This window comes from Stegostoma tigrinum, chromosome 19 (assembly GCF_030684315.1).
Source record: "Stegostoma tigrinum isolate sSteTig4 chromosome 19, sSteTig4.hap1, whole genome shotgun sequence".
In the NCBI taxonomy this organism is placed as follows: Eukaryota; Metazoa; Chordata; class Chondrichthyes; order Orectolobiformes; family Stegostomatidae; genus Stegostoma; species Stegostoma tigrinum.
Genome location: NC_081372.1, coordinates 58,109,156 through 58,130,325, shown reverse-complemented (window position 1 = coordinate 58,130,325; position 21,170 = coordinate 58,109,156). Strand labels below are relative to the sequence as shown.

At 41.7% G+C, this 21,170-nt stretch overlaps 1 protein-coding gene across 1 annotated transcript in view; it reads left to right on the top strand.

The window, feature by feature from the left end:
* The window catches only part of bmp7b (bone morphogenetic protein 7b), a 165,497-nt gene extending 154,370 nt beyond the window's left edge, over window positions 1-11,127 (top strand). The window contains exons 6-7 of the mRNA XM_059652876.1: window positions 784-894; window positions 7,814-11,127. Of these exons, the coding sequence (XP_059508859.1) occupies window positions 784-894; window positions 7,814-7,963 (261 nt within the window). The 3' untranslated portion in view covers window positions 7,964-11,127. The remainder of the gene's footprint in view (window positions 1-783; window positions 895-7,813) is intronic.
* The last annotated feature ends 10,043 nt before the right edge of the window (window positions 11,128-21,170 follow it).

Below are 21,170 nucleotides of genomic sequence, written 5' to 3'. Positions count from 1 at the left end.
AGATTAGAAACTAGAGCCTAGATTTTCTGATTGGCATGTTATTTTATTACTGACTATAATCCATTTGAATAAATGATTTACTACTGGCACAGAGAGGGAAGAGAATTTTAACTTTTCATTTTTGAGGCCTGATTTCAAATCTGGTTCAGGTTAATGAGATGAACATCTCTTCAATCTGCTACCAGTGAGCATCTTATGTGATTCTGAGTCTCACTTCAGTTCCTAGTGGGCAAGGTGCATGAGCTAAAGTGATAACTGGCTGTCTTGCTGATAGAGACCCCAGTATGATGGCTGTTGTGCTAAACCAACAATTTTCACATTGCTGCAATAGAGTCATTGTCAGAATTAGGTTAAGGCATAAATTTGGAACTAAAAAAAGAGAAGTTCCACTTTGCATCTGACTGACAAGTCCTTGAGGTTGTCTATTACAGTTCCAATCCCCAGTAAACCTTCAGAATATCAATTGAGATGTACCAAAATATTGATCACCCAAGATACCTGAACAAGTTCTATACCATTTAAAGTTGCTGTAGAAGTTGTCATAATTACACTACAAAAGTTAGATGTGAATTCCAGTCTAACATAATTCCCCTTCTTTTTTGAGTGAATGTTATAAGTAGTCTCTTTTCTTTTTCAGCCTCACCCTGAACCTGACATTTTAAAGTGAAGTCTACTTAGTATGCAGGATGTAGAAAACGCTGAGTAAAACCCAAAAATATTCAGTGATAGCAATACATAGAGTCTCTTTTCTGATAGTATGTCCTCTTCATCTCTTTCCTGAAGGACTGGATCATAGCTCCTGAGGGATATGCTGCATACTATTGTGAGGGAGAATGCTCATTCCCACTGAACTCATACATGAATGCTACGAATCATGCAATTGTTCAAACTCTGGTAAGTACTGGATGTAATCAACAAAGAAAGAAATAATGGGTGCAGCTGCAGTAGCTTGGACAGTTAACTGGGCCCAACAGTTACTCTGGTTTAAACCACTCCCTGAAACAACTGATGCAAAGTGTGGGAAAAAAAGGCCTCAGTGCAGCCAGCAGAGAGTAGAGTGTGGCAGTTGTGAGGGGAGAAAAGGAGGCTTTTCTTGGCTTCTGTTGTTTTGCTTTCTTAACTACTTTCACAGGTCAGTAGGGGCAAGAGTGGACCAAGGACCAAGAAATGAGAAATTATCATGAGATTAACCAAGAAACATCAGGGATAAGTAAATTCAGAGGGAATACAAGAAGGAGACTAAAGTTAGGGTTTAAAAAATAGTATGTTTAAATAATTCCAAAAGTTAGCATGTAAGACTATCAGTTTAAGTTATGATCGGTGAAGTCAACTATGTGAAATTTGTGATCTGTCATATGTGGAAGGTCATGGACTCTACTAGCATTCTAGATGACTACGTGTGCACAAATTATTCCCAATTGTAGAAGCTTATGCTTTGTATTTTGGGACTCAAGCTGTGGCAAGAGATACTATGACACACCTGCGATGCTGAAACTTACTGAATAGCATGGTTAGCGATGTAGTCACGCAAGCGCACAAGGGACTGGAGGAAAGAAGGGAATAGGAATCAAACAGAATCTGGTGGGTAGTGCAGGAGACCATGAGGTCCTCCTCACAAATCAATTTTCCATTTTGGAAACTGATGAAGGTGCTGGCTCCTCAAGGAACTGCAGACAGAGACAGGATGGTGTGTTATCCCCCTGGTGCCAGGTTTAGGGATGTTACTGAGCAGCTGCAGAGAATCCTGAAGAAAGGGGGTGACAAGACATTGGTCTTGGTACATGCTGGTACCGACTACATAGGTATAATAAGGATTACGGTCTTGCTTCAAAAATTTAGGGAGTAGCCTAAAGTGTAGGACGTCAAAGGGTGCAATCTACAGATAACACCCAGTGCCATGTGCTATTGAGTACAGAAATAGGAAAATAGGACATCTGAATATAGCTGTTTGGTACAGAGGAAGGCTTTTAAATTCCTGGAAGACTGGGACCTTTCCTGGTGAAGGTGATACCTCCACAAATAGAACAGTGTGTGTCTGAGTCAGAATGAGACCAACATCCTTGTGGGTGGGTTTACTAGTGCTGCTGGGAAGAGGTTAGACTCTTTTGGCAGGGGCAGGGGATGCCATGTTCATCCAACAGGGACACAGCAAACTTTAGTAAATGGAACCAAGGAAGAGGGAGGTCAGCCACGTTGAATTTCAACGGAGTAAGGCAAGTTGGATAACTTTAACTTTAGTGCTAGGAGTAATATACGGAAAACAGATGAGTTAAGGTGTGGATTGACATATGGAATTGTGATGTAGCTCCCATTTCAGAGTTGTATTTGAGGCTACATTCTAGGCTACAGGATCTTCAGGTGGGGCACGGGAGGGTGGAAAAGTGGAGGTGGTGTCACATTATTAACTGAGGAGTCAGTTACAGTAGTGAGTAGGGATGATGTATCATCAGGGTGTTCAAATGCAGCTTAGTGAGTAGAGCTCAGGAGTTAAAAGGGAGCAGTCACACCACTGGGAGTGGGAGTCAGTGGGCAAGAGGGCTTCTTGGCATCCTCTATTGGTCCTCTCAGCATCACAGATCCCAGTCTTCAGCCAATTCGATTCACTCCATATGATATCAAGGAACGGTTAAAGGCAGTGGAAACTACATAGGCTACGGGCCCTGACAACATTCTCACACTAGTATTGATGACCTGTGCTCCAGAACTTGCTGCATCTTGGACAAGCTCTTCCAGTACAGTTACAACACCGACATCTACACAACAATGTGGAAAATTGGCCAAGTATGTCCTGTACACAAAAAGCAGGACAAATCCAACTTGGCCAATTACCATCCTATCAGACTACTCTCAAACATCAGTAAAGTGACAGATGTCTCATCAATAGTGCAATCAAGCAACATGTGCTCAGTGATGCCCAGTCTGGGTTCCACCAGGGCCACTCAACTCCTGACCTCATCACAGACTTTGTTCATACATTGACAAAAGAGCTGAATACAACAGGTGAAGTGGGAGTGACAGCCCTTGACATCATGGCTGGATTTGAACAAGTGTGGCATCAAGGAGCCCAAGCAGAACTGGAATCAATGGGTGTTGAGGGCAGACTCTCTGCTGGTTAGAATCATACCTGGCACATAGAAAGATGTTTGTAGTTGTTGAAGGTCAATCATCTCAGCTCCAGGGCATCTCTCTACCAGTTCCACAAGGTTGTGTCCTGGGCCCAACCATCCTCATCTACTTCATCATTAACCTTCCTGCCATCATACTGTCAGAAATGGGGATGGTCGCTCATGAACTGTATGACGTTCAGCACTATTTGTGACTCCTCAGGTACTGAAGCATTCATGTTCAAATGCAACAAGGTCTAAACAATATCCAGGCTCAGGCTGACAAGTGGCAAGTAACATACACTTCACACAAATTCTAGGCAATCACCATCTCCAATAGGAGACAACCTAACCACTGCCCCTTGACATTCAATGGCATTACCATCACTGATCCACAATTACTGACATCCTGGGGATTACCATTTAGCAGAGACTCAACTGGACTTCCATATAAACACACTGGCTACAAATACGTCAGAGGCTATGAATACTGCAGCGAATAATTTACCTTCTGCTCCCCAAAGCCTGTTCACCATCTACATGGCATAAGTCATGAGTGTGAATGAATACTTCCCACTTGCATGGATGCGTGCAGCTCCAAATCACTCAGGAGCTTGACCCTATCCAGGACAAAGTAGCCTGCTTGACTGCCACCACAACCACAAACAACTGCTCCGATCACCATTGATGCTCAGTAGCAACACTGTACTACATACAAGATGCACTGCAGGAACTTGTCAAAGATCTTTAGACAGCACCTTTCAAACCCCACCACCACTTCCATACAGAAGGACAAGGTGAGCAGATGCATGGAAACATGACCACCTGCAAGTTCCCCTCCAAGACACTCACCATCTTAACTTGGGAAAATATCACCATTCCTTCACTGTTGCTGGGTCAAAATGCTGGAATTCCCTCCCTAAGGGCTTGTGGGTCTACCTACAGCACATGGATAGCAGTGGTTTAAGAAGGCAGCTCATCACTACCTTCTCAAGGGCACTAAAGACACACAATAAATGTGGGCCAGACAGCAACACCCATGCCCCACAAGTGAATAAAAAATAAGCAAATAATTGGACAATTTACTGAGGTGTGTTACTGCAAAAATAAGGTTAAAAAAAAAGTTAATAAGAACAGGAAGCACTAGAAATGTTCAGCAGGTTAAGCAGCAGCTCTGGAGAGAAATTCAAAGATAACAGGCTAGATCCCCTATTAGGATTGAGGTTTGTCAGGCATGGCCTACGTGTCATTGAATCTATGCTGGCTTCCCCTGATTTAATGAAAAATGTCCAAGGAGTTCAGTTTCCTCAGAAGCACAGAGGTTAAAAAGCCAGTTTCACTCTTACTGTGATAATAAAATGTGAGGCTGGATGAACACAGCAGGCCAAGCAGCATCTCAGGAGCACAAAAGCTGACGTTTCGGGCCTAGACCCTTCATCAGAGAGCCTAGACCCTTCATCAGCTTCTACCTCCCTCCTTCACTCTTACTGTAGTGTGTTAATGGGACTCAGGTTCTCTTGTGTGGTACTATGGGGACTGAGGTTCTTGTATGTGCAAGTGGGCTAAGGTAGCTCTGTGCATTAGCCTGGGTTCAAGCATTAGAGTGCTATGAAAGTCACAGCTGAAGAATTATATCTAGTCACCCTCATGTTGCAAGTAAAGAAACTCTCAAACTGAATGCTAGATTCTATCACACCAGACAAAAGGAAACATGACAATGAAAGGACTCTCTCATTCTGAATGCTACAATTCAGGTAAAGATTGAAGGAATCAGAACACCATAAGCTTCAGAAGTAAACAATACCATGGACAGAATCTAAATCTAGCTTTTGATGAATTGTTTGGAGGGGTTGCTTGCCTCTCAGTCTAGTGACTTTTTTTGCTGTGTCTTACTATACTCACCTCATTAATTATCTTCACTGCGCCATGACATTTCTTACACCTGACTTCTGCCCAATCTTACCACACACATTTCTCAAACAACTCTCCATTCACCAACATTGCTTGTACATGTACCATCTTTAAAAGCTTGCTATACACCTGGACAATGCTGTCAGTCCAGAGCTGCCCTCCACAACTCCTTACATTTATCTTAGACATGGTAGACAGACAGAAATCAGTGTTCTGATTTGTGGGCAAGATCTTAGAGGTCCTGCTCAATGCAGTGGAGGAGAGGTAGACAACGTCTTCTTTCAGGATGAGGCAGTAGATGCCATGAGACTAGACTATGCTGGCCTTATCCAAGATTGCCACTTTGGACAAATCAGCCTCAGACACCTGGAAGGACGCATGGTACTGTAGGAAGAAGTTCAATGTTGTTCTCTGCTCCGGAGGCATAAGTGGTATCATCTTCTCTCCAATATCTCATACTCACTCCATCTGTGCTAATGTACCCAACTCCCATTAAGGCTCACGCTCCACCACTCTGACCCACCCAATCTCTGATAGCTCTAATCCTGTATGCTCTCTGTGCTGTCTAATTGCTCACTCAAGACACATCCTCACCTGCACCATTGGCGATTGCTGTGCCATCCATCTTTGTCTTCTGCAACGCCTGCCTCTCTCTCATTCCAAGAGGAAGAGTCCCCGGTTGGGGAGAAAAACTGAAGACATGTGTGGCATATCAATCGGCGCCTTACCCTGATAAGGACCATAGCCTTTCTCTGGCCACACTGAGCTAGGCCTGGACTGATATCAATGGCTATTCTTGAATTAATGTAGCATTAATCCTGAGGGAAGGCTATCCTCATTGACTTGACTGAGGCCTACTGACCACAATGACAAGTTACTTGATTTTGTGTCTGCGCTAAATCACAGAATCCTTACTATGTGGAAACAGGCCATTCAGCCCAAGAAGTCCACATTGACCCTACAAAGAGCATCCACCCAGATCTACCCTATCCCTGTAACACTGCATTACCCATAAGTAATCCATCTTGCCTGCACATCTTTGGACATTGTGGGCAATTTAGCATGGCCAATCCATCTAACCTGCACATCTCTGGACTGTGGGAGGAAACTGGAGCACCCGGAGGAAACCTGGTTCAGTCCATGAGCTAGGTGCATGTTTCAGGGTGTGTCCTTGTTGCCAGTGCAGCCTGAGGTACAGTTTTGAAGTGACAAAATGTCCTATGAGTGGGTTAGAGATGTTTCATGGAGCGCTTAGAAGCTGACATATGTTGGATGCCAACATCCATGGATATGGAGTGCATGTGGCTATTGTCCATGAAGCATGCCCTGGGATGTTGGTCTCCATTTTCCACTGCAAGGTCATTCAGAGCATGCAGCCAGCTGCATCCTTCAGGTGCTTGCTCTTGTTTCCTTATCAAATTTTCCCAATGTCTAGCTTGTTTGGCAAGTTGATAAGATGGAAGTCTAAATATTAACAAAGCAAGTTGTGGCATTAACAAGTCATTTGACAAGCATTCATCCCTGTCAATTAACATATTGCTGCTGCTGAGCAGGAATCTCTTCACACTGCTAATGCAAAAGCCTGACATTGGTGGGAGATATTCCCAAAGTTGTAAAGGAGCCTCACTGCACTTTTTGCCTGACCGTGCCACGCATCTCTCTATGGCTCACATCACTCAGACTCCTATAAGACTCCACCCTAAGAATCCTGAAATCAGCTGCTCACCTGGCAATGTCAATGTTGTCCATAAATTTCCTTGAAATGACAAGGATGTTTAACTATCTGCCATTTGCGAACAATGCAAAGATTGATCTGAATTACATTCTTTTAAAAGATATTTTGTTTTTGGGTTCTACTCTTATTTCCAATCCTGTATGTGTATTGCATCGTAATTCTTCTTGTATTTACTAAAGTATAAAATCACTCTTTATTAACTCAAAAAAAAGCCTGCTTAACTTGGCTCTTTTTAAAACATAACTTCATTTGGCAGAGAAATACCCACAAGGGAAGGGATTCATTTCTAAATTAAACTTGTTGCAAACAACAGAGTTCAGGCGAATAAAGAAGGGAAGCTACTTCATCGCACCTCACCCAAGAGCCTATTGGTTTGAATAATGCTGAAATCTTAACAATTGGAAAATCTAGTTGGAAGTCTGGGCATAAGATAACATTTCTTATTTAGTGGTAGAAGATTGGAATCAAAGAAGTGAATCAAGATGAAAACATGTTCGGTCGGGTGGAAAAGGTTCGTAGTGGATGGAGATAGATTGAGACTGTTTAAGGAATAAAGGAGAGACCACATGTTATCTAGGTGGTAGATATTGGTGTAGGGCAATTATGCAAACATGGCAGTGGATGACAAATAGGGTCAGGAAGCATTTAGGGCTGGGAGAGTGCAAACAGTCACTATTTCAGGGGAATAAAAAGTACAAGACCAGTAAAACTGAAAACTGAACATCCTGGGCATACTGGAGTTCTGTTTTCAGGCGTACAAGATAAGTTGGACCAATATGTGCCTCTTCCAGGTTTTATTGCTTTTTTTTAACCTAGGCACTAATTGAGCAAGGTGCTAGAAGTTCCCTTCATCTCATTTAGACTCAGTGGTTTTAATAGAGGAAAAACTTGTATTCTATGTGGAATGATCTCCTGTCCTATCTTGAAAGATGCTACTCTACAATGAGCTTCTTGCTTAAAGATATATGTGTGTGAACTGTGTATGTACATGGACTGTGCCCATTGTTAAGTGTACTTTAATTTTTCTTTGAAGCATCTTTTTTTCTCTCTATTTTACATTCAGGTTCATTTAATAAACCCAGAAAATGTCCCAAAGCCATGCTGTGCTCCCACACAGCTCAATGCCATATCTGTTCTTTACTTTGATGACAGCTCAAACGTTATCTTGAAAAAGTACAGGAATATGGTGGTCAGAGCGTGTGGCTGTCATTAGCCTCAACCACAAAGAATCTCCATCTATTGGATGTTGAGAAGACTGCCAATCGTGGATCCCTCGTGACATGTCAACTTCTCTAATGATCTGAGGTTGTTTAAAAGGAAATTTTAACTGTAAATTGAATTATTTTTAACGATTTTTATTTTTTAAGGTTGACTGTACATTGTCTTTCTTTAATTAGAGCAAGAATGGCAAAGTTTCTGAGTATGAATGGCCTCCTAAAGGATTAGACAACTCAGAATTATAAGAAGTATTTGGTGGTAGATTGTAATTTTTAGCGGAGAGAGGATTTTTTCCGGATAGTTGATTTATTCCTCTTTGTTATTTAATAAGCAGGAAAACAAACCCAATTACAATGCCTAAAGATCAATATAACTGGATATTTCTGGGTTAATAGTTAATTGTGACCCATAACTTCACTGGAAGCTCAGCAGTTCGACAACTGATTTCATGGAAAATTCTGGAATTATGGTTCAAAAAAAACTTTGCCACAAAAAGAAATATTTTCTTACTAACCATGAAAAAATGATTATTTTCTTAAGCTAGGAATACAGAAAGCAGCAATTGCCTTGAATATTAAATATGTAGGTACTGAATTTAGGGGCTGAGAGGGAGGCTAGTTTGATTGTGAGTTTATGTTGAGTTAACTGATATTAATAGGGAGGTGATGGACTCTAAATTTGATCTTAGCACATCTTGGAGGTGGGTGCAAGGGTTCGGCAGCAGGAAAGGGTGATGCAGAGGTTGAAGGACAAATAGCAGGACTCTCACTGGTTAGTTTGTTCAAAGGATCTCATTGCAAAATGCGGATCTCAGTTATGTTGGCAGTGGTCAGATAGCTGAGACAGTTAATATTTTTGCCACATATTAACAGGAATGGATCTAAAGTATTAGATCAGTCTCTGCAGCAAGGGTCAGTGGCCAGGACAGAGGTCTGCGGAACTATAAACCTCACAGTTTGGGTGGTAACCTGGCACAGTAGATAACACTCAGGACATGAGGTTGAAAATGCCACACAGCAGCTGCAGTTATGAAAACTGGAAATGCACATATGAAAGTTGACTGTTTTGTTTCTTTGATTAAGGTTAAAGAACAGCACTGCAAATGAAGAGATATTTACAGAAGTGTGAAGCCTGCAACATTCATTTGCAGGTCACCTGAGGTTTCTTAGTTCCTTGTGGAGTATAGTGTACAGCTCTGGTCTTCATATTATAAGAATATAGCAGTACTAGATAAGATATGCAAATGTTACACAAGGATGATGCTAGCACAGAGGAGGATATACTTATTAAGAAAGGCTGAAAAGGCTCAAATTCATGTCTCCAGAGAAAGAGGCTCAAAGTCTTTGAAAGTTTACAGGGATTTGATAAGGTAGACATAAAGGAAATGTTTCCACATGTGGTCTCAACCGAAGCCATACAAATAAGACAATCATCAATAAAATCAAAAGGAGAATTAAGGAGAAACATCTTTATGTGGAACTTGCTCAGGCAAATTGCATAAACACATTTAACGAGAAGCTATATCAACAAATGAGGGAGAGAGAAATAGAGTTATGCTGATAGAAGAAGACATAAGGGAGGAGGATGCAGAACAAAATGTACAAACCAGTTGGGCCAAATGGCCTGTTTCTGTGCTGAATCCTCTATGTAATCGGAAACACGCATAAAGGTCATATTTATGATTTACTACACAAGGAGTAAAGCAAGTCTCTACATTCCTCTGTCCTGTCCAATAAATTGCAATTCAGAAACCTAGCATTGTATTACATTCTCACCTTCTAGCAAGTTCATGGGTAGCAAGCCATTGATCCTATTCAATCAATATTCAAAATAAAACAAAACCTGTGCCTTGGATTACCCACAACAATCTGAAGCTGTCCATTATGAATGCTAATGGAAAAAGGACAGCTTGCATTTACACAGCACCTTTAATAATATAAAACTCTCAAGGTCCTTCATAGAAGTATAATCAAATGAAATGGCACTCAGGAGATATTAGGAAAGATGAGCAAAATCTGTTCAAAGAGGTAGGTGTTGGGGTACATTCTGAAGTAGGAGATAAAAGTAAAGAACTAGAGTGGTACAGGGAATAAATTCCTGAGCTAAAGCCTTAAACATATGAAGATTGAGATGGCAAGATTTATGATTAAAGTAGGGATGAGCAAGAGGCCAGAACTGGACAGGCACAGGATTGGAGGTCTGGAGGAGATCACAGACATTGGAGGTGGGGGAGGCCATGGAGGGATTTAGAAACAAAATTGTATTTCAAAACTGAGGTACTGCCAGGTTGTGGTATTCTTACTCCAGCCTTTACCTTGGATCCCCAAAATAATATAAACCACTTCAATTACTGATTAGGGATTTACACTAAGACTACAGGCCTGAAAACATTGAGACTGTATATATCCTTTAAATTAGATTATGATGAGATGGAGTTTGAGATCAAACTTTCACAATGTATACAAGATCCAGTTCATACTGCTCTTCAAAAATCATTTACCTACTAAGATATGATTGCTTCCAGATTTTCATTTTCATCATGAATCTGGAAATAGCTCTACCAAGTTGCTGTTACACAAGCCTGTTCTGAATAAAGCAATCATCCAATCTTCATGTTTTTTTAAAGTTAATTCAAGATCTATATTTTCAGTAACATTTTTTAAGGTCCTGTTTTTCATTTCTGACTCATCTTGTTCAGTAATCTCTCACAGATCAGGTAGCCCTGCTATTTCCTTGCAATGGTACGGGTGCCACAAATGACTAACACACACCTTTGAACTTGTATTTACTGACTGGGAACTGCATCATTAAAAAAAAGGCATAGTTGTGCATTATCTCTAAATAGCAACAAGGAATTTTACAGAATACCACGAGTGTTTCTCAAATAATGGAATAGCGTGCCTATGCATATATTGTATCTTGTCACTGCACAGGTGGCACAGTGGCTCAGTGGTGAGCACTGCTGCCTCAAAGTACCAAGAACCCTGGTTTGATTCAACCCTCGGGCAACTCTGTGTGGAGTTTGCACATTCTCCCCATGACTATGTGGATTTCCTCCAGGTGTTCTGGTTTCCTCCCACAGTCCAAAGATTTGCAGCCTAGGTGGATTAGCCATGCTAAATTGCCCATAGTGTTCAGGGATGTGTAGATTAGGTGCATTATAGGGGATGGGTCTGGGTGGGATGCTATGAGGGGTCGGTGTGGACTTGTTGGGCCAAAAGGCCTGTTTCCACACTGTAGGGATTCTATGATCACACAGACTGCAGTTCTCCATGGAAATTTAGTTAATTCATTTAGAGTAGTCACCCAAACTTCTCTTCCAAAAACAGATTTTATTTTAAGGATTGACGTGCATTTATGTAAATGAGTTATCAACAACATGCACATGGTCCAGTATTTTAAGGCAAAGTGCTGACTCTATTCACTGGTCAAAGATTCAGGGGTAACACCACATAGGTTAGTTATGAAAGCACCAGCCTGATGTTACTTGCAGCTCCATAAGGCCCAGCACCAAGAGCTCCCAGCCAAATGGATGCATCAGGTAGCAACTGCTTGAAGCTGCAACCAGGCAGCAGTAGCAGTGGTAGGAAAAACCTGGGAATGCAGGTAAGTTTACTTGGGCACATTGGGCCCATTGAGGCAGGAGTGAGGTGGATTTTTCTTGAGTGTATGGCTGATGCGATAGCATGGGTGGCCCTCTACCACTTGTCATTTGTAAAATATCAGTGACACAATTGGCCTAATGACAGGGGAATCTAGCTGGAGTCTACAAGTCCAGTAACTCACTCACCCTCACTTTCACTTTCCTGAAACCAGCTTTTTGAGCAAATGGAAGTAGCTATGCAGCTACGCGGCTTCCTTCTGTTGAAATTCTGGGGCTGGGATTGTTTCAATGCTACATAGCCCAGAAGCAGCTAGAGTATACCAGCAGGGCCTCTAGCTGTTCTACACACATCAACGTATACCTCCATAGGGCACACAATATGGATATCGAGATTCATCAATAACTAGGTGATGTCCCAAATAAACATCTACAGACAAAATATCAATCATCTCAGCATAGGCATGGTGGTCATGAACTGCCAATAGCTGACAAGTCATCTGTCATTTCCACTTTATACCTTCAACTCCCATTTCCAACAACTTCATGTCCCTTGATGCTTTTCAGGTTGTGGTAAATTGTGTGTGTGTGCTTGTGTTAGGAATGCCTTATGTTCAAAGTATTAATGTACAGTACATGTACGGTACCTGTAGCTTGGATACAAGGGACAATATGGCTAAGGGTTAGTTTGAGTTTAGGTTGCTCAGATGGAGATACAATGCATCTGCAGTGACAGGAATTGATGGAACTGCAGATGTCTTTTGAGATGTACTGTGCAAGTCAGAGTTCATGGCCCCTTACCAAACATGCATTCCTGAGGTTCAGGAGCATCCTTGTCCATTGCCTGCAGGTTCAAGAGATCCCACTTCTTCTGCTTGTTTCCTAGGCCATTTTAATCCATTCCTGGTTAATTGAAGAAACTGTTCTCTTCTTCCTGTCCTTGGGAAAATTTACCTCACTACAGACCCAGGGGTCAGCTTTTCCAGACTCCTAACCACTCCTATGTATGCTGCTGCCTGAAAATTCCAAGTCCCTTGAGCTTCTCTAAGCATAGTGCCTTTAATTAGAAGGTGGATCCTGAATTGCTTTGCTCTGGAAAAGAATAAACAGGAAGCCTGCTGCTCTAGGTTGCAACTTAAAAATGTCAATGAAAGCCAGGAAGAAAACTGAAGTGAGAAGATTCCTTCTCTCACAACTCTACAGCATCCAGTTAAGGAAGGAGACAATTGGCTTCTGACAAATGAAAGGCCGATAACATTGGATGTACTAAATTATAAGCAACACACAACTCATTTCTCCCATCACTTACCTGTCAGCCTACTGACTTTCCTGGAGAATGGCATATATGTTACATAAAGTCCATACACCCATTTTGTTACTATAGCTTACTCAGGATGACCTCTCACTATAGCCTTGAGAAGCCATTTGCGTGAGTGAGAATTTTGCAGGCATAAACATGTCAAGGGCCAATTATTATGAAACAAATTATGCCTCCAGATAAGAAAACAATAGAAAATTCTGCAATCAGCAAATAATTTACAAATGGGTGTAGCAAGTATTAAGATATCTTTCACATCAATCCTGAATAATCATTTATGTTTAGTCCAAATGTCAAGCAAATGTAAAGAAAGTTAGACTGGGCGAGCAGTAGAACCCTGACGTTACAGTACCTTTAACTCATTTTGCCCACAATAATGTGCTGCTTGATCCACTGAATAGTCAAAATGACCTTTTGCATTGCCTTTTCACCTTTATTTTATTGAGAGATATTAGTGGCAGGAATACCAGATAACTGCATTCTGTGACAGATTTATTACTATGAAGCTTAGAAGCCTTTGCAGTCAGATGAAGGATAGCGAAGCTGAAATACATGCTCAAGATTCTTCATTTAAGCATGTACACATGAAGCTGATTTGAATTTAATTCATTGTGTAGTACAATCTAGCCCACCATCTTCATCTGGTTCTAGTTAAAATACAGCTTGTGAGATCAAATTTAAAGAATAATGTGGTCTATATAGTGGTTTTAGTCCAATGTAAGTTCATTTTAAAATTCTTTCTTGACTACAGCCACCAAATTGTTAAAGTGCCTGAATTTTCTGAGTTGTAGTAACTCTGTTCTCAGCGAACCTATAAATGCAAGTACTTTTACTTGAGACCAAATGATTTAGTTGTTGTGTGATGTCGAGAGTGTGTGTGTATAATATTTTATGTAAATACTTTCACAGAAGAAAAGAAATATTTATTTCTTTAGTGGTTTCAGATTCTTCCAAGTGGTCCGTACCAAAATATCTTTGTACTCTGAATGAAAAAGTCCTTTCTATTTAAAACCATATTTATTATAAACTGGACTGGCAGAATGTATATACGCAATACTGTTCCATCCCTCAACTTTGAAAAACGTTTTCTGTTTCTCAAATACAGTGGTTTGTAAAAATTAGAAGAATAAACAAGTACTCCTCCAAAAATATGTGTGTTTCCCTTTATTTACAGCATGTGTAAGTAGGTGATGAAGAAAGTAAGCCTCACAAAGGGCACCTGATGCTTCTGTTTGTGGGCTTCTTTGACTTTACTTGAACATAACACTACAGGATGAATTTTGCATTGAAGAAGAAAGTAGCTTTGAGAAAATGAAATCTAAAGTAGTTATTGATTAACATCTCCTCTTAAGAGGTAGATACTAATTCAACATTCCATCACGTTCACAGAGAACACAATGTTCCCAGGCACTGAACAGCATAGGCACTGGCAAGAAAGTTGGGAAAATCCTGAGACATCAGCACTGAGGAGTTTTTCAACATTGAGAGCGAAAAGACTAATATTCCAACAGTGTGTTTAATGGCGAGATGAAATTCTTCCTAATGAATGGCAAAAGGACAATTGACATGCATTTCAGTATCAGTTAATCTCATCTTATTTATATGCTGTTTCATATTCTCTCTCCTGTCAAACAGAAACTAGACGGTGACAACTCCCAACATGAAAGAGCAGCTACTCGGTATTCCAGCTTTTTGTTTGCTCCTCCAGCGCTCCATCTTGCACACCAGTCACCAAGACTGCAGAGCATGCTTTATGGGCACCACCTTTCCCAACCTCGCTTGTACAGGCACATTAACAACCAAAATATACCAGCCTTAAGACTTAAATCCAACACTTCCATGCTGCACTTCAGAGTGTACCAGCCCTTTTCACCGGAATGTTGCTGTTGTGTATAGTGGCAAACACACTGCACATATTTCAAACAAAGGGCCTTATCTCAAAGTCTAAAGGGAGTTAGTCTCACATCCTTCAGTCAGGGTTTCCCAGCACAGTAAGTTAGGAGCAGCCTCCAATCATCAATCTGGGGGATTGGGCACTGTCAGTTGGGCATGGGACCCGAGTCTGAACCTCTACAGTCTGCAAGCCCTGTGTGTCTACTGCAAACAATCTCGGACATCAGTTGGAAACAGCACAAAGACCAGTCAGGGGAATGGCTAGGCATGAGTCAGAGTTGTCCATTCAAGTCGATCAAGGAGCTGTGCCTCAATCTGTTCTGGGTGTACATTTATTGAATGCTATGGGGTGTTTATCAGGGATCAATGCTGCAGGAGGGAAGTTGGGGAACTCAATTATGAGGATTGGAGATTGTGAGAATGCTGAGATTTAAAGGGGATAAAAATTGTAAGGGGGCTCTCAACATTTAAGTGGGCAGAGACAATAGAGCAAAGTTACCCCTCAAGTCCTTTTTAAATCTTGCCCATCTCATCTTAAACTTACGCCCTCTAATTTTGGACTCCACTACCCTAGGGAAATAACTGTGGCTATACCCCTCATGATTGTATAGGCCTCTTTAAGATCACTCCTCAGCTGTCAATACTGAAGGGAATTTAGCCCCAGCTTGTTCAGCATTTCCCTACAGCTCAAACTCTCCAACGCCAGCAACATTCTTGTAAATCTTTTCTGCACTGTTTAAAGTTTAACATCATCTTTCCTACAGCAGGGAGACCAGAATTGAATGCAGTATTCTAAAAGTAGCCTCACTAATGTCCTGTATAGCCACAACATGGATCTCAACTCCTATGCTCACCAATAAGGATAAATGTGCCTAATGCCTTTGCCATCACCCTATCCACTTGCAACTCTACTTTCCAGGAACTAAGAACCTGTACCACTACAACTCTTTATTCAGCAACATTCCCCAGGGCCCTACCATTAACTGTATAAGCCCTGATTTGCCTTACAAAAATGCAATACCTCACTTTTCAACTCCTTTGCCACTCCTTGGCTCTTGGCCCGTCTGATCAAAGTTCCATTGTACTCTGAGATAATCTTCTTTATGGTCTACCACACCACCAATTTTCATGTCATCTGCAAATTTACTAACCATACCGCCTATATTCACGTACAAATTATTTATATAAATGATGAAAAGCAGTGGACCCAGTGCCAATCCCTGCAGCACACCACCGGTCACGAACCAAAAAACAACCTTGTACCACCACCCTCTGTCTTCTACCTTCAAGCCAATTTTGTATCCGATCGGCTAACTCCTAACCTTGCTAACCAGTCTACCATGTGGAATCTTATCGAATGCCCCACTGAAGTCCATTTGACAATGTCTTATACTCTGCCTTCTTCTTTATCTTCTTTGTCACACCTCTTCAAAAATTAATGAGACATGATTTCCCACAAAAAAATCCATTCTGACTATCCGTAATCAGTCCTTGCCTTTCCAAATGCATGTAAATCCAGTCCATCAGAATCCTCTCTGACAACTTACCTACCATCGATATCAACTTCAAATGTCTATATTTCCGTGGCATTTCCTTACCACCCTTCTTAAATACTGGCACTACATTAGCTATCCTCCAGTTTTCCACCTCACTCGTGACTGTCGATGAAACAACTATGTCAGCAAGGGGCCCAGCAACCTTTAGCCTAGCTTCCCACAAAGTTCTGGGATACAATTGGTCAGGTCCTGGGGATTCATCAACATTTGTGTGTTTTAAAACCTCTTGCATCTCTTCTTCCGTAATATGGACATTTTTCAAGACATCACTATTTAGTTCTGTGAAGTCACCTTTCAATGACTGCAAATGAGATATTGCTGATGCCTGTGACCCTGAGTAATTCCGCTGTAAATGCAGCTGATCAGATTGAACTTTTCATGCTTTTCCAGGTGTTTAACAAAAGATTCAAACTGATGGAAGCCTTCACAACATCTGATGTTCCCTCATTCAATCATGACTAAGTTTCATGCTAATACAGGTGCTATGGAAAAGGTAGCTTTAACTCAGACAACTGCAACTACAGTGATAGCTGCTCAAAGAAGTGATGATGAAAAAGCTGGAGATAGATTTAAAGATATGATGCTGTACTTACAACTCGGTTTTACCTATATGACCCACGTGCCCTCAGATTTTCTTTTTCAGTTTCCTTCTCCTATACATAGGTGCAGTCTTGCGGTCTGCAGCTGGTGTGGAGGGAGCCTGTCCTATAATTTAGCCTGTTGGCTTTGGTTTTTTTTGGGTGGACAACCCTAGGGATGAGTGTGGCTAAAAAAACTGCGTGGGTCCTAACCAGATGATCATTCTCCTTGCCATGAACTGCCACAGGGTTTTGGATAACAGGTAGGGTAGTAATGAAGACTCTGGACACCTCTGGAGTGTCCTGAGAGGAAACTTTTAGGGAGTCTCTATGTTGTTCTTCCTCAGGCAAAGTGCCTAGCCCTGTCTCCTTCTAAAGGGGACCTAGATAGAGATCAAGGACCCTCACCAGCCTTTGCTTTGCCACTGGTGCTAAGCTGTTTCTGTGCTGTATGACTCTATGACTCGCCCAACTTATGATCCAACCTCCTCAGTACCTCTGACTAACCTGCGTACCTCTTCTGTCTGACACTCAGCAGGTACCTGGTTTTTGGCAGTCCTCTGAGCATCAGTGGCGTGGGGAGTCCCTCCTCAAACAGCTGTAAAAATATAACAGTGACACGCTCACCAGAATGTGCACCTAACACTAATCTAGCTGAAGTACCCACCAAGATATCAGTATCAGAGCTGGTGGAGGGTGTAGGAGACAGCCTTGCCTGTGTACCTTCTGGGGAGATTTGAGTCTTCTTCCTCAGAGGTGGAGTAAGAGATGATGTCTGGCCGGGCTGGCGTCTTCAGGGCAGAGGCTGTGAATTTGTCACATGCACTTACAGCAGACAAGAGAAGGAATGAGCTTGGGCATGTTAAGAATACAATGACAGTGGGGGTAATGGGGAGTGCACAACACATGGTTGAAATAATTCTTACTTGGTTGCTGATGCATGAAGGTCTCAGCATCACTACATGAGTAGTCACAGTCCTCTCCTGCTACGATAAGGATTCTCTCCTATCACAGATTAAAGACACAAAAGTAGTTCCTGCTCCTCCACACCACGCTGCCATGCACCCCCATCACGTTTTCGTTCTTTCAGCCTTATTGTGGGCTGCTTTCACCTGTAATGAGACAAGGGGAGGTTATGAGTGAAATGGAAGTGGCTGTCACAGCCATAAGTGCAGGTGGGAGCAAGGTGGTGAGGTGTCCAGAATGAGTAGGAATGCAGACAACATGCAGGGTTAGTTCCAATGTAATGACAAACCCACCAGAGATGATGGCACAGTAGTATATCATTAAAAGGGAGTTGCCCTGAGAGCCCTCAACATTGACTTCAGATCTCATGACGTCTCATGACAACAGATCAGGTATGAACAAGGAAACCTCCTTTTGCAGAACACACTACTCCATTGGCTGATGAATCATGGCTCTTCCATATTGACCGCTGCTTCGAAGAAGCACTGAGTGGACAAGGGCGCGGAATGTATTCTGCATGGGGGACCTTAATGTCCATCCTGATTGGAAATATGTCACCATTCCTTGTGTTGCAGGGTCAAAATCATGGAATTTGCTCCCTAACTGCACTATGGGAGTATCACTTCAGATGAACTGCAGTTCTTCATGAAGGCAAGTCACTACTACTTTTTCAAGGATGTGCAGTGATGGGAAATACACACTGGTTTAACCAGCAACACTTGCTGTGAAAGAACATTTTCTTAAAACTGCACACATTTTCTGCCACTTTTCACTTCAAAACATCCAATATTCCAGTCGCTGGAGACTTTAGCAAACTTCTGTAGGATTCTTTTCAATAGCCTGCCAACTTTATGTTCCCCATACAGATTTTCCACAACACATGACGTGAACTTCCCAGGCATGAAGTGACACTGTGTATTTTGAAGGATAAGGAAATTGGAATGTACTATGATAATTGTTAATGATTGCACACTATAAGATGCTTTGTGTTTGGACTTGGAATCATCAAACCCCTACAGCGCAGAAACCGGCCATTTGACCCATCAAGTCTGTACTAACCCTACAAAGAGCATCCCACCCAGGCCCACCCCCAAGCCTACTCAGTAAGCTCACAATCACCATGGCTAATCCATCTAGCCTGCTCACCCCTGAACACCATGGATTAATTTACTATAACCACACCACCTAACCTAACAAGATTCAAGAGAGGGCTGACACCATGCGACTCCTGAACTCCCTACAGCGGATTTAACTCTAATATTTTCTTATAACTGTTCTATACTTTTAAACATAAATTATAAATCTGTAAAACTTATTAAAATTGCTCTTTTCTAATGTTGATCTTGCCTAGTGCATGTCCTGTGCGATGTAACCTATATACCTCTAAGTTTTTATTCACCCTATGATCTGTATGTCCTTGCTTACTATGATCTGCTTATACTGTTCATAAACAAAGCTTTTAACTGTACTTAGGTACACATGACAATAAATACATCAAATCAAATCAAATAACCTGCACATCTTTGGACTGTGGGAGGGAATTGGAGCACCCAGCGGAAACTCACACTGACACAGGGAACTCCACACAGAGTCATCTAAGGGTGTAATCAAACATGGATCCCTGATGCTATCAGGCAGCAGTGGTAACCACTAAGCCACCATGCCTCCCATCTTATCAAAATGTGCCCTCTTGAGTAAAGGTATAGTTCTGATTTTTACCTGTCAGATGTTCCCTGTTTCAATCACTGTGGTGTATTAGCTGATCTCAGCCAGGTCAGCAATTAGGCTGCTATTAGCTTCAAGAAGCATGAACTATGAAAAAGAAGGGTCACCCAAGGTTCCCATCCTAATGGCTACCCATTAGCTTGCTTTGAAAAGTAGGAGTCAAAATATGTGGCTCAGTGGTTAGCACTGTTACCTCACAGCACCAGGGACCTGGGTTCGATTCCGCCATGCAGCAACTGTCTGTGTGGAGTTTGCACATTCTCCCTATGTCTGCGTGGGTTTTTCCCCTGGTGCTCTGGTTTCCTTCCACAGTCCAAGGATGTGCGGGTTAGGTGAATTGGCCACGCTAAATTGCCCACAGTGTTCAGGGATGTGTAGATTAAGTAGGTTCTATGCGATTGGTTGGGATGCTCCAAGGGTTGGTGTTGACATGTTGGGCTGAAGGGCCTGTTTCCACACTGTAGGGATTCTGTGAGTCTGATATATGACCCCTAATCTTATGGCAAACAGAACAGGTCAGACTAGAAAAATCACTCATAATCAAATAACTTGCCAACAACTGCAATTTGGATTCATATCTATGACAAACCTGGCATTTCAGCCAGAGAAAGATTCTGTAAAAACATATTAATGAGGAAAGTAGAAAAAAGTAGGAAAGAGTCTTGGTACAGATTTGGAAAACTTAATGTAATTATCTGAACTGTCAAATTAAAAAGAAAATTTAATCACCCACCAGAAGGAAAGGGTGAATTGTTGGATAAGATATTAAAGGAAGAATTGGTTTGCTCAGGTAAAATATCCCACAGTATTATTGGAGAAAAGTAGAGTCCACCAAAACAAATTAAGTTCTCATTTGTCATCTATGGATACTTGCCTTTAGTTCCTCTGTGCAACACTTGAAAAATAATTCCCTCGTTACTGGTTTTTAACTCTTGATTTGGAGGATGAAGTCTGAAAGGGCTTAAAATGGATTTGAATATAGTCTGAGGGAGTGAATCTGCATTCGATATAAAATATCGAAATCACTTCAAATTTTCAACGCTGTTTCAGGCTTTTAAACACTGCTGACATTGCGCAAACCTGTTTCAGTTTAATCTATTTCTAAAAGATATTTCGGTCTAAACGTATTTGCATTTGATCCATCGTACTTTCAAAATACCTGTAGTTGATGAGCCCTTCGCGTTGGGAAACAAAAAAAAAGTCTCACTAACAGTTGGAAGAGAGTTGAGGCTGGGGAAGAGGTACGCGGTCGGTTAGGAAACAGAAGATTTGAATTCGAAATAAACGGCGCGCGGAGAAAGGCGGGAAAGAATGGAGGTCAGTCAGCGGAGAAGAAACGGGCGAATGTGTATGAGGTAAAATTTGAAAAAGGAGGGCAATGACCCATTGGAAACCTCGGAAGTAACGGCAGCTCTTTCAAGATAGCAAAGTGTAGAGCTGGATGAACACAGCAGGCCAAGCTGCATCAGAGGAGCACAAAAGCTGACGTTTCGGGCCTAGACCCTTCTAGGCGTGAAACATCAGCTTTCCTGCTCCTCTGATTCTCCAGCATCTGCAGTTCCCAT